This window comes from Vulpes vulpes, chromosome 8, assembly GCF_048418805.1.
Source record: "Vulpes vulpes isolate BD-2025 chromosome 8, VulVul3, whole genome shotgun sequence".
In the NCBI taxonomy this organism is placed as follows: Eukaryota; Metazoa; Chordata; class Mammalia; order Carnivora; family Canidae; genus Vulpes; species Vulpes vulpes.
The window spans coordinates 47656299-47670666 of record NC_132787.1 but is presented as its reverse complement, the minus strand read 5'-3'; the positions used below and the strand labels follow the sequence as shown (position 1 = coordinate 47670666).

Below are 14368 nucleotides of genomic sequence, written 5' to 3'. Positions count from 1 at the left end.
GTGACCACTGTGCCAGAAATGCCTCCAGACCCTCATTCTTCCTGCCCTGCTCTTCTTGCTCTGCCCCCTCTCTCTTCCAGTTTCCTGGTTGCTAGCTTTGTGACCTGCCCTCTCTTCAGCTCTGGGTTGTATCCTAGGGCTCCCAGGAAGACTTTGGCTTGGCTGTGCCTTTGGCCCTTAGCCCCATCAATGCCTACAGCATAAGTCCTCCACTCCAGCTCCAGGAGCCAGGCCTGTGTCCTGGCAAGGCCAGTATGCATGCTGATGTGCAACCCCATCTATGTAGGTACCTCTGAAGCTGAGTGCTGTGTGCCTGACTTCACTGAGGCCTTTGTTGGACAGGAGAGTGTCTCAGATGCAGTGCTCAGCCGCTTGTGTGAGTGGGAATTTTGTGAGTAGAAATCAGAATTTGTATGGGGCCCGTGTTGAGGTACGCACTCAGTTAATAGAGGAACTGCTACAACAGGAAAAGGGTTGAAGCTTTGGTGGGAAACAGAAATTGCCCTCAGGGCTGACAGGAGAAACACAAGACTCTGGGAATTTCCAGTTTCAAGGAGGCAGCAGAACATTAGACTCTCCCATGAGTAGGGATGTAAGCCAACCTCATCCAGAAGCTCAGGGGCAGGATGAACTCAGATTATATCTGACTTAAGTAAAGTAAAAGTAAAAGTAAAATTTTAATAAACACAGGGCACCTGGGTGACTTAGTCGGTTACATGTCTGATCTTGGATCACACCACCCCTATGTAGGGCTACCTGCTCAGCAGGGAGTCTGCTTCTCCCTCTCCTTCTGTCCACCACCACCCTGCACTCGTGCTCTCTCTCTCCTTCTGAAACAAACACACAAAGTATTTTTTAAAACATTATAAACACAGATCAAATCAGTTAGGTTCAGTTTTGAGTTTGCATGACTGACTCATGAGCCCCTTACCCCTCTAAGCCCCTTGGTCCACACCAGTAGGTATCTGGGCAGTTTCAGCCCCTGTACCCGTAGGTTGCTATAAGGAGGACTGGGCTTTAGGGGAGAGGAGCCACTGCTGTAGTGCGATTCCTCTCTCCCTAGTCGATCGCAGGTTGTACCACAACCAATATCAGCAGTGACAAAAGGATCTGTAATACAGAAGGAACCAGGGCTAAAGAGCAACTGTCACAAAAATCCATGTGGAGAAATCAGCATGATATAGAGATGGTGAGAAGATGGCAGGGGCGCCAAGGCAGATTAAATTGTGGGGGGAGCATGCTGCTTAGCGTCAAGAGTCAAAAAAGGCTCAAAAAATGGAGGCTCTTGAAAGCAGAGCTGTGTTTCTCCCAAGACTAGCATCCCACCTGGCGGAGAGGTGGCAAAGGCACTCAGGACAATGCTGGTCAGCATGGCTGAACTGAGACAGGCAGCACTGTGCACTGCGCCTCAAGCTCTGCTTCCTCATAATCGGGACTTTCATTGCCTTAGAGCCCTGAGGCAAAGGACCTAAACTGTAAGCCTCAGCTCCCTATTCTGTACAATGGGGGTAATGATTACACTTACTTTCTAGGACTGGTGGATTGAGCCAGGCGCCGGGTACACAGCAAGTGCTCAGGAAATGTGAACCATCATTACTATGCTTCAAGGGAGAAGTCGGTCCAGAGATCCTGCAAGGGAAATGCCACGGGACCAAGGTCTCAGAGCGTGTTCCCTCCTTATTCTCCCTAGGGGGCCAGGGTGCGGAAATGAGAGCAGCATCAGAACGAGGACCAGCAGCCCGGGGCTCCACCCTGTTGTGCAGCTAACTTACCAGGTACTTTATTCTTGCCTCTTATTTTATTCTCTCTGGATCTCATTTTCCTCATTTACAGAATGGATCATTGGTCTCTGACATCATGCGAATATCTGGGGCTTTAGACCACATGAACAGAGGCAGTTCACAAGTTGGAGAAGTCACAGGTGGTGCAGACAGGAGGGAGGCACATTCTGGGCAAACCTCAGAGGTGATGCTGCAGGAGAAGAAAGGGTGCTCTGATAGGTCAGATTGCCAGCCAAGTGTCACACTGGACCCCAACTCTCCGTGCTCTGAGGTAACCCAGCGAGAACCTCTCGGTGGGTGGCCCTACAGGAGATGCTTCACCAATGGCGATGAGTTGTGCTTTGGACATAGGCACATGCGACTCTTCTATATTTCAATTGGGACACAATGAAGAGAGGTTGTCTTTATGTAGGCGAGGAGACCTAGGGCAGCTCGGAGGAGACCTTGGTCTTGTCCCAGAAAAGCTCCAGACTAAGGAGGAAGAAGGTGTGTTATTTACACTGCAAATACTACATAGACACTGATATTGAACCGTGGTCACTGAGGATACCTCGAGGACGTCATGGAAAGAAAGCACCAAATGCTGATGAGCCCTGTGCCCACCGCTTACCAGCCTATGTCCTGAGTCAGTCTCATAACCTCTGAGACTTGGTCCTTGACCCCTTGGGATCTGCGGAGTGGTCCTGCAGGACCCCAAGCATTGTTTGGCCACGGTGCAAACCTCTCAGCTCTGTGACATGTCACCCACACATGGCAGTAGTTTACAACCTCACAGAGAGGGACTAAGCCCTCTTGTTTGCATGAGGGTTAGATGTGGGGAAGGGCAATGAAGTCAGGTTTGGAAACTTGCCTCTAATCCTCTTTCTTTCCCCAGGACCCACAGTACAAACAGGGCTCAAATCAGAGGTACTTTGATTCTCCCCGTACTGTGACCTTGAACAAACCCCATGATGATGATCTGATGAGGTGGCAGGGTTAGAGCTCTCTCTAACTTTGAAAGGCCTATAGCCATAGTGCAGCTTCATTATGATAGCCCCTAAAGACCTGTCAATTCTTCTCCGGGCATCATCACCACAAGGTGTTTGCCTGAGGCTGCTCAAGTACATCTTAGGGCATCGGTTGGATCCAGGAGCCTGGGCAGGAAAGTGGAAACTGCTCCCACACTGGTCCCTAAAAGGATACTCTCCAGGCATTGCCATGACTAGGCTGCTTTCTGGAAACACCACCTGTAAGGCACTGGTGGCTCTCCTCTACAAAAGGCTTCTTTGGTGTGTAGGCTCAGTTTTCCAGGGAACCCCTATCACCTAGAGTCCCCTTGGTCGGCTTATTGCATTGTCAATTTGAAGGTAGGATTTGTGGTTTCAGAGAACACTTTACATCTGGAGACACACGTGAAATTTTAGCCTAGAGAAGAACTTATGGCTTGGAGCTGATTCTCCAGCTGATGGGCTCCTAGGGGGTGACTTCACCAGTGTTTTTGCCAGGAGACTGGACCATTTCTTGGGCTCATCTTTGTATCACAGAAGATTGTTTTGTCTAAGAATCCATCTTTCCAGGTGCCTCAGTCTCCCAGATGCAATTCAAAGGTGAAGCCTTGGATGCCCGGGTGGCTCAGGGTTTCAGTGTCTTTCCTCAGCTCAGGGTGTGACCCTGGGATCCTGGGATTGGGTCCCACAATGGGCTCTCTGCAGGGAGCCTGCTTCTCCCTCTGCCTGTGTCTCTGCCTCTCTCTGCATCTCTCATGAATAAATAAGTAAAATCCTAGAAAACACACAAACAAACCAAAAAAAAAAAAAAAAGTGAAGCCTTTCGGATACACGACCTCTTCCATTTTGAACACCATATTCTCCTGTCCCGAAACCATGATGTTTTGTTTATAACTTGATCGTGACACTTTTACTTTCTGGACATGTCCTGTTGCCATTTTTGTATGTGATTTACCTCCTCCCCAATATTCTAGTGCTGTGAGGACAAGAATCCTCTTCATCTTCTTCATACCTTCGGTGGTAAACTCTGCCCTGCATCCAATGAGAAGCACAGTAGCTCCATACCACCAGTAAGAGGCCTTACCCCGTTTGGTATCCAGCAGTAGTTTATAAACAAGTCTCACGTGGATTGTATCATTTAAGGTCCTTCGAAATCCCCTCACCTGTACCTCTTCAGCACAGGGACCGTGACTCACCATCATGACTTTTTATTTCCAGTTCTCAGGACATAAGTTCTGGCACGTAAGAAACATACCACAACTGGTTAGTGAGTGGATTCTGAAGGGGTTGTCCCCAGTAGGAGGAGAGAAAACAGAGGCCCACTGAGTTTCAACGACGACTTAGGGTTAAGTGTGTTAAAGGCTGGACACAAATTCAGGTCTTCTGATTCTAACGGCAACACTTTTTTCTAGTAGAAGATAATCCAGTAAGAGCTACAATTATTCTAAGGCTACGATTACACGTCTTAGCCTCCTTGATCATGAGAAAACATGACCTTTCCCACTGGGGCTCCTGGCTTGTCTTTCCATCCCAGCGCAAACATCGCTCGATCTTGGATACCAATCCCAAGGCCAAGCAGAACTTCCTGACAAGAGGGCCATGGTGTCTTGTTCTGAGAGCAGGCAGGTTCACACATAGGCTGAGGTATGAATTCCTCACCCCTCAGGAACCCCCACACGGTCACTTCTCAGCAGGCAATAGCAGCCTCCCCAATTGATCCTGGCTTGGCTTCGCAATATTATCCTTCTCCACATATGCCTGTCATCAAATAGAACAGGGACGAAGCAAGCATCATCCATACACAACACACACCCCTAAATAGCCCTTGTTCACAGAATCCCTTCCCTAGATGGGTCAGAGACAGTATTCCTGGTTGTCTCCTTCAGGAGCCGGGCTGTGGGGCACCCTCTTTGATGCATTTAAACTAAATCTCACTTAAATCTCCCTCTTCTTTCTGTTCCCCAGACAACATCCCATGTGGGGTGCCTCCTCACACCCAAGTTACCCAACCCCGCAGACACTTAGACAAGCCAGGCCCTGGAGTGAGACCGATCTGGGCTCAATTCCAGCTTCGTCAGATATCAGCAGCGTAGCCTAGGTAATCTCGTATTTAGTCCTTCTGTCCATCTACTTACTCTGTAAAATGAAGACAGACTGGAATGAAAACACATACTTGCAGCATTTAGCAAAGTGCCAGGCAGGTGTTGTTTCCTTGTCACCATGATTGTGATGATCAGGATATTGCTATCATCTGAAAACCTCCATCCAGATGCATCAGTTTGACAAAATCAGATACCATGAGACAAGAATGCAGGACCATGATGAAAGATCCCTGCACAACGACAAGCAAGAAGCTAACCAAGCCTCTATATTTAAGCATCCAGGTTGCACTTAAGTCAAATATACCACTTAGGTAAACACAGAATGTGGGGGATTCTATAGGCGCAAATGACCCACTGTCAACACAGTAAGTGGCATGGGAAAAGGGGAATTGTGAGAGGTTTACAGCCCAGAACTGCAATGTGTCCATCTTCTACGGATCCTGATTAAATACACCGACTGCAGGAAGGATTCTTTTTTTAAAATAAAATCAAGAAATTTGAACATAAGCCAAATATTGATGTTAAAGCATTGTTAGAGGGGATCCCTGGGTGGCCCAGCGGTTTAGCACCTGCCTTTGGCCCAGGGCATGATCCTGGAGACCCGGGATCGAGTCCCACGTCGGGCTCCTGGTGCATGGAGCCTGCTTCTCCCTCTGCCTATGTCTCTGCCTCTCTCTCTCTCTCTCTCTCTCTCTGTGTGTGACTATCATAAATAAATTTAAAAAATAAAGCATTGTTAGAAATTTTATTAGATGTGATTGTAGAATTGTGGTCATGGATTAAAATATTTATTATCATAGGGGCTCCTGGGTGGCTCAGTCTGTGAAACATCGAGCCTCATGTTGGGCTCCCTGCACAGCAAAGAATCTGCTTCCCCTTCTCCATATGTGTCTTTCTTTCTCATTCTCTCTCTCTCAAATATATAAGTAAAATCTTAAAAAGTATTTATTATCATGAATAAATATTGAAGTTTTCTTCAGATAAAATTAATATAATGCCTGGGATTTGCTTTAAAATCTATAGGAGGAAAGGAGGGTTAGCAGGTGAAATAAGATGGACACACATAGATACTTTGAAGCTGCCAGATGAGTGCATAAGTTTAAATGGAATGTTATATAATATTCTTTTTTCAAATTCTATTTATGTATTCATGAGAGACACACAGAGAGAGGCAGAGACACAGTCAGGGGGAGTAGCAGGCTCCTTGCAGGGAGCCTGATGTGGGACTCGATCTCAGGACTCCAGGGTTGCACCCTGAGCTGAGGGCAGACGCTCAACCCCAAGCCATCCAGGTGCTCCCTTACTATTCTTTCTACTTTTTTTTTCTTAAGATTTTATTTTATTTATTCATAGAGACAGAGAGAGAGAGAGAGAGTTAGGCAGAGACACAGGCAGAGGGAGAAGCAGGCACCACACAGAGAGCCTGCCGTGGGACTCGATCCCGGGTCTCCAGGATCACGCCCTGGGCTGCAGGCGGCGCTAAACCGCTGCGCCACCGGGGCTGCCCTTCTTTATACTTTTGTGTATTATTGAAAGTTTCTGTCATGAAATAGAGATAAAAGTAAACAAAGCTCTCCCTGATGTGACTCTCCAAAGTCCTCCATTTATGGCACAACAGCATACACTCTGGGGAGGCTTTTCCAGATGCAGGAACCAGAGGGCATTGGCTCCCACAACTCTCAATCCACCAGTCCCACCATATCTGCAGCCTGCCACTCAGGCCTCTACACCAGCCCCTGACCCATACAACCACGTACTAGACAAACATAATCTCTGGCCAGTGACTTAACCCTTGTGATCCTCAGTGCTCTTCTCAAAAATGGAAATGGTGGGGCATCCTGAGTGGCTCAGCGGTTTAGCTCTTTAGGGGGCATGGGTGAAGAGCACTGGTTGTCTTACACCACTGATGAATTATTGAACACTACACCTGAAACTAAGGGTGTGCTATATGTTCGCTAGTTGAATTGAAAAAAACAGAAACACAAACCTCTGAGGACTCAGGGAGCCAAGCACTCGCAGGCCCATGTGCAGAGCACTGATGGCATGAAGCAGGCAGACCTGGTCGTGTTTGGTGTATGGAGTACAGCTTGGGCCAAACTACCTCCTCCTTCCCGTGAGTCTCTGGGAATCCTAGCTTCAAGATTCTCAGATAAAAATGCATCATTCACTGAGGTGAACACGAAATTGAGAGTTCTCAGCTCTGCAAGTTTGACAATGGGGCTAGAAATGGGAAATCTGAGCCAACTGAAAATCATTGTTCAAGAATTTGTAGATTTTGATGCCAAGTGTATTTTATCAGCTTCCTACAGCTCTGATAAGGAATGAACCCAAGGAGCCAAGAGGAGCTGCATTTGACCTCTGTGGGTTTAGATGCCACCACAGGGGGTAGGGATGGAGACGCAGCACAAGCAGAGGCTGAAGCCTGTTGTCAGCCACTGTCTCAGAAGAGGCTGCACATGGAGGACTATAGGCCTGGCAGTGTCAAGCCTTGTAGGTCATGGTAAGAATTTTGATTTGTATTTAAAGTTATGGAGAGACTTTCGAAAGTGACGCAATCTGATTTTCATCTATAAAAAGACCAGAACTGGGCAGCCCCAGTGGCTCAGCGGTTTAGCGCCGCCTTGGGCTTGGGGTGTGATCTTGGAGACCCGGGATCGAGTCCCACGTCAGGCTCCCTGCATGGAGCCTTCTTCTCCTTCTGCCTGTGTCTCTACCTCTCTCTCTCTCTCTCTCTCTCTGTCATGAATAAATAAATAAAATCTTTAAAAAAATAAAAAGACCAGAACTGAACTCCTATCTTTAATTAGCTATAATTAAGTCATTATAAAATTAATAGAATCAACAAAGCTCTTAGATGAGGTGGCTTCTGTAATGAGCCTGCATGAGGGATATTTGCTCAGCCTCAAGGGCCAGCAGAGTAATACAACAAGTCACATTCATGACCTGGCCGCCTCTTGACGCGGCATCCCCATCAGCGGCCCCGACTGGAAGATGCAGGCCTCCTGGACCCCAGGCTGGTGAAGGCTTCATAGATGTGGATGCTACTCAGTAACCTTATCCTTTTTCTAGTTTCTGCAAAGGGTCATTTAGTGGACATTGCCCGCTGTCCAGGTGTTTGTGACACGCAGGCAGGTCCAGCTGCTGTGTCAGCAACCGAGCTGACCTGGGGCAGAGCCTTTCCCGACCTGGCCCCTCCCACCACCAGGCCCGTCCTGTTGGATACCTCCCTGGCCAGCTGGACCTCACCTGCTGGGAGGCTTCCCCCCAGCTCCTGGCTTCAGGAAACACTCTCGGGGTCTCAGGCAAGCCTCCTCCTATGCCAGGAACCTCTTGTGCTGACCTCCAGGGGCTCGGCAACCGCTGGTCCCCACCTGCATGTCACCCGTTGAACATCTCATTTGTAGGTGCTGCGGCCCAGGGTGTGTTTCCGTGGCCTGTGTCCCTCTCACTGAGGGCCCTTCTCCACGTCTTCCAAATGCAGAGGCATTTTCCTCTGTCAAAACTGTCTGCAGCTACCGGGGGGGGGGGGGGGGGGGGCGAGAGTGTTTGTAAAAAAAACCTGCACCCACCCCTATTTTAACTTCATCACCAATTAGGTAAATCTCCTTGGTGTCCTCAGAGGAAAAATTTTAATATCATCCTTAAAACCTTTAGAAATACCAGTGTGGGGGATCCCTGGGTGGCGCAGCAGTTTAGCGCTTGCTTTTGGCCCAGGGCGCGATCGTGGAGACCCGGAATCGAGTCCCTGCTTCTCCCTCTGCCTATGTCTCTGCCTCTCTCTCTCTCTCTCTCTCTCTCTGTGTGTGTGTGTGACTATCATAAATAAATAAAAATTTTAAAAAAGAGATACCAGTGTGATTATTATAACACATTATTCAGTTAGTAAAACATACTTCAGAAAATATCACGAAACCTGTCTTCATTGCAAGTGCATCTGCTGTTTCTTCAAATGATTAGCTGTCAGAGTCACCAATTCTCTATTTTATTGTGTGTCTAAAGCTATTTCTCCTCGTCGAGGACACTCACGGAGCCAAGCAAAGTTACCGCATCCTGTTGGAACAGAGCTTTCAGTCCTACTCTAACAATCCCAGGTATGTTGGACGACCCACCCCAAGAGTGTGAACGGGGACATGAGGATCATGTGGTGGCGACCCCAGGCATGCAGGTGGCCCACCGGGACCCCTGTGGCATCACAAGCATTGGGTCCCACCCACGTCTTCTCCCTCTGCTTGTTGTCACCCCGCTTCACCAGGGAATGGCTGTAGCTCACTGTCCCACTGCTGCTGGTTCAGGCTGCTGCACTGCGACAGGTGGGAGCCGGTACTGCAGGAAGCAAAGGCTCGGAAACCTGAAACTGGGATCCCTTCACAAGCTGTGTCCCTGAGAGCTTTATCCTCAACCTGTGGGCCCATCTACAAGGTTCCTGGGCACAGACAGTGGGGAGTGGAGGTGCTGCGAGATGGTGCAGGTCAGGGGTGGCCTTGAGGGGGCAGGGACAGAGAACGTAGGTTTGCTAACAGGCCTGTACATAATGAGGGTTATTTATGGAGAACAAGGCAAAACTACAGAGTGATAAGGATAATGAGCTGATGTAGGGGATTTTGTGTTCTCCCTTGGGCCACATGAAATTTACCAAGCATAAAAATGGGAAATAAAAACAGAAACGGAGTTGTCCCTTGCAAAGGACTGTTGTGAAGTCAGCACTGCACATAGATGGGTTTGGTCCTGTGTGGGGTGGGCGTCATGCTGCAAACTCCTTCCTACTCCTTTCCATAAGCGACCCCCATGCCCCCCACCCCGCACAGGTCCTTCAGCGAGACATCTCATCCCCACTTCATTCCAACATCCAGAGGCCATTTCTGTCCTACCTTCCAGATTCTTCCTAAGACCCTATGTTACAGCCCCACTCTCGCAGCCTAGCCTTTCCCTAGGGACCTTTCATTTGTTGAAGGTGATCCAGGGTATTCTTTGGATAAAAGCCTCAGAAACCCAAACAATCTGGTAGACCATATGCCAGTCATAAATAGCTTATATAATTTGGCAAAAGTGTTAGCACTCGAGACTCATAATGCTGTTGAGCAGTGGTGTATGTGTGTGTGTGTGTGTGTGTGTGTTATTGAGAAAGGGAGGGAGGGAGACTACCTACCATAAGCTGCAGGACCTCCCCTCCTAGTGATGTGATGTTCCTGAGGTACAATCCTGGCCATAGTTGCTCTTCTACAGACTTAGAGGGAAACACAACAGGTTGCTCTGATCTTGAAACGGACTGAGGTATGTGGCAATGGCTCCTAGGCCCCTGGCATGTAATCGCCACTCCTCTTTTGTGTTTGGTGCTATTATTCTGGGGAAACAAGGATACATGTAGGGCTCCCCACCTTCTCAGTGTTTGTCTTCTAGCATAACCAAGAACAGGTACAGTTCAAGGTGTTTATGTTCTAGCTGATGTGGGGGCATACGCAAACACACACAGACTTTTGGTTTAGACGTGACGTAATCCGGAAGTGCTGAGAAGTTAGGACCTCTTGGGGTTGGAGGAGCAGCAGGAGAAAAGGAAGGCGCAGTGGGCCCATTGGCTCCTGGTCCTGGGGTACAGCAGTCCTGAGGAGCAGTGGTTCATAGGACCTCTGGCTCCGTGATAGGCCTAATATTTGTTGCCCCTCCTTCCCTCATTCTATCCTGCCTCTCCGGAGTGCCTGCTCCAATGAAATGGTACCACATAATTTTTAATTTTTAATTTGACTTTTCATTTTGAGATAATAATAGATTCATAAGTAATTGACAGAAATCATGCAGAGAGATCCGTTACCCTTCACTCTACCTCCCCCGGTGATAACCTCATGCAGTATCTATAGCGCAATATCACAACCAAGATATTGACTTTGATACAGCCAAGACACAGCCCAAAATACTTCATGGTGCCCTCATGGAGGGACACTCCATTCCCGTCCTTCTTCCTCTTACATTGGCGACTACTAATCTGCTCTCCATTTTTGTAATTTCATCATTTTAAGAATGTGATAGAAATGAGATTAAACTGTATGCAACCTATTGGGGTTGGTGTTTTTTACTTGGCATTATTCCTCGGAGGTTCACTCACATGGATAGCTTGCTCAGCGCCATCCCATGGTACCGTAGTGCCACCACTGTGTGCTTAACTCGTAGCCTACCGAAGGACAACCACATTGTTTCCACGCTGCAATATTATGAATAAAGTAGTATGGTCACTTGTGTGAAAGTTTTGTGGGAACAAAAGTTTTCAATTCTCTGGAATAAATGCCCAGAAATGTGATTCCTGGCTTGTATGGTGGAGTACAGGATGGTATGGCCATGCCAGCTTACTTTCCCACCATCTTATGCTCTGCTCTCATGACAGGAGCGATCCTGTTTCACTGAAAACTCACCAGCATTTGGTATCATCACAGTTTTTTAATTTCAGACAATCTAATAGGTATATATTAGATTGTGATATATTACTGTGGTTTTACTTTGTATTTCCCTAATGACGAATTGGCAAGGGATGTTGGATACCTTTTCATGTGCTTAGTTACTATCTGTGTATTTTTCTCAGTGAAATCTCTATTTATATCTGCCCATTTTCCAGTTGCTTTGTTGTTATTTTTCGTTTTGAGAGTTCTTTATATATTCTAGATACTAGCTCTTTATTGGTTATGTGGTTTGCAAATATTTTCTCTATTTATCTCTATTTATATCTGCCCATTTTCCAGTTGCTTTGTTATTTTTCGTTTTGAGTTCTTTATATATTCTAGATACTAGCTCTTTATTGGTTATGGGGTTTGCAAATATTTTCTTCCACTTGTGAGCCTATCTTTCTGTTCCCCAGAGAGCCTTTTTTCAGAGCAAAAGTTTTTATATAATTCTGGTGAAGTCCATTGTCATTTTTTCTTCTTCTATGGATCATGCTTCTGATATCAATTCTGGCCCTAAACTCTCAAATTATCTCCTATTTTTAAAAATATTCATAGCTTTATATTTTATATGTAAGTCAGTGACCCATTTAGAGTTGATTTTTGTACAAAGTGTAAGGTTTAGGTCTATGATTTTTTTTATTTTTAAATATTTTGCCCATAGATAGATGTCCAACTGCTCTCAAACCATTTGTTAAAAAGGCTACCCGTCTTTCACTGAATTCTTTTGTACCTTGGTAAAGATAAAGTGGACAAATTTATGAGTCCGTTTTTGGGCTCCCCTTTCTATTTCATTACCCTCTATGTCAATCCCTCCACCAATACCATGCAATCTTGATCACTAGAGTTGTATAATATGTCTTGTGATATATGAGACTGATTTATCCTACTTTCTTCTTTTTCAAAGTTGTTTTAGCTTTTCTCGTTTTTTTCCTTCCGTGTAAATTTCAGAATAATCCTATTTGTGTTTACAGAAAAAAAAAACTTGCTAGAATTTTGATAATAATTGCTTTAAAACTGTATAGCAACTTAGGGAGGATTGACACCTTTACTATGTCATCTTCTAATCCTTCTAACTCATGAACATGATGTGTCTTCTTTTATTTAGATCTTGTCCTATTTCTTCCAATTGGATTTTATAGTTTTCAGCATGCATGTCCTTTATATGTTTTGTTATATTTACTCCTAAGAATTTCACATTGCTTTCAATACTTGTAATTTTAATTTGGTATCCATGTGTTGACTGCTGGTATATAGAACCATAATTGTTTTTTGTAGGTAAATCTTACATGCTGTGACCGTACGAATTTACTAATTAATTCTAGTCTTGTTTTGTTAATTCTTGGTGGTTTTCTCCTTAGACAATCATATCTGCAAATAACAACACTTTATTCTTTGCTTTTTTTTTTAAAAAAAAGATTATTTGCTAATTTATTTGAGAGAGAGAGAGAGTGAGAGAGAGCCCCTGAATGTGGCGGTGGGGGAAGGCAGAGAAAGGGAGAAGCAGGTTCTCCACTGAGCAGAGAGCCTGACATGAGGCTCTATCCCAGGACCCCAGGATCACGAGCTGAGCCTCAGGATCAGACGCTTAAACAACTGAGTCATCCAGGCACCGGTATTTATTCTTTCCTAATCTGTATTCCTTTAATTTCCTTTTGATGCTTTATTGTTAAGGCTATAACTTCAAGTATATGTTGAATAAAAGTTGTGGAATGGACATTCTTGTCTTGTACCATGTAACAGAAAGTATTTAATCTTTCATCATTGAATATAATGTTTTTTTAAAGATTTATTTATTTTTATTTATGATAGACACACACAGAGAGAGAGAGAGAGAGAGAGAGAGAGAGGCAGAGACACAGGAGGAGGGAGATGCAGGCTCCATGCCGGGAGCCCGACGTGGGACTTGATCCCGGGACTCCAGGATCGCGCCCTGGGCCAAAGGCAGGCACCAAACCGCTGAGCCACCCAGGGATCCCCCATTGAATATAATGTTAACTGGAGCTTTCTCAGGTATTTTTGATCAGGTTGAATAAGTTACTTCAAGCCTTAGTTTACTTTTTCTTTTTGAAATTCAAATTCAATTTGCCAACATATAGTAGTACATCATTAGTTTCAGGTGCATTGTCCAATAATTTGTCAGTTGTACTTAATTTTCTGAGAATTGTAAAGAAGTCACTTTCTGGATAGTGTTTTTGTCCAATTATTACTTACCCTAACTTCCCAAAGATTTAATCTGTGTTTTCCTCTAACAGATTATTTTAGCCTTAATTTCATATTTAGTTGGTTTTATCTTCTATTTTGAGTTAACTTTTGCACATGATGCAAGGTTAAGAGCTGAATATTATTCTTTTATATGTGGATATCTCGTTGTATCAGCATTATTTGTTGAAAAAACTTTCTCCATCGAATTGTCTTTGAATTCTTGTTGAAAATCAATTATCCATAAATGTATGCATTTATTGCATTCATTACATAAATGTATAAGTTTATTTACAGACTTTCAATTAAGAAAAAATATTTTCAATTATATCCCATTGATATATATGTCTATCTTAACACCAACACAATCTTGATTACTATAGTTTTTAATCAGTTTCAAAACTGGAATATGTGAGTCTTCTAACTTTGTGTTTCTTTCTCAAGATTTTTTTGGCTCCTCTAGGTCCCTTTACTTTCCATATGGGGTTTAGGAATAACTTTTCTATTTCTGCAAAATAAGCACCTGGGATTTTGATAGCAATAGTGTTAAATCTGTAGATTACTTTAGGGAGTATTGCTATTTTGACAGCATTGCATTTTCCAATCCCTGACCACAGGATATCTTCCAATTTATTTAGGTATTCTATAATTTCTTTCAATGATTGTTTAGTTTTCAGATTACAAGTCTTATACTTTTTATTCGAAAGTATATTTCTTAGAATTATTCCTAAGTGTTTTACTCTTTCTAATGCTTTATGTATTGAATTGTTTTCTTAATTTCATTTTCAGATTGTTCATTGCTAGGGTAGAGAAATGAAACTCATTTTTGTATGTTGGTTTTTCACACTGAAATTTTACTGAAATCATTTATT

The 14368-nt window shown here is 44.8% G+C and overlaps 1 protein-coding gene across 1 annotated transcript in view; it reads left to right on the top strand.

The window, feature by feature from the left end:
• Positions 1–14368, top strand: part of LOC140593736 (uncharacterized) — an 89553-nt gene that overhangs the window by 17551 nt on the left and 57634 nt on the right. The window contains exons 4-5 of the mRNA XM_072718808.1: positions 1691–1775; positions 8869–8960. Coding sequence (XP_072574909.1) covers positions 1691–1775; positions 8869–8960 — 177 coding nt within the window. The remainder of the gene's footprint in view (positions 1–1690; positions 1776–8868; positions 8961–14368) is intronic.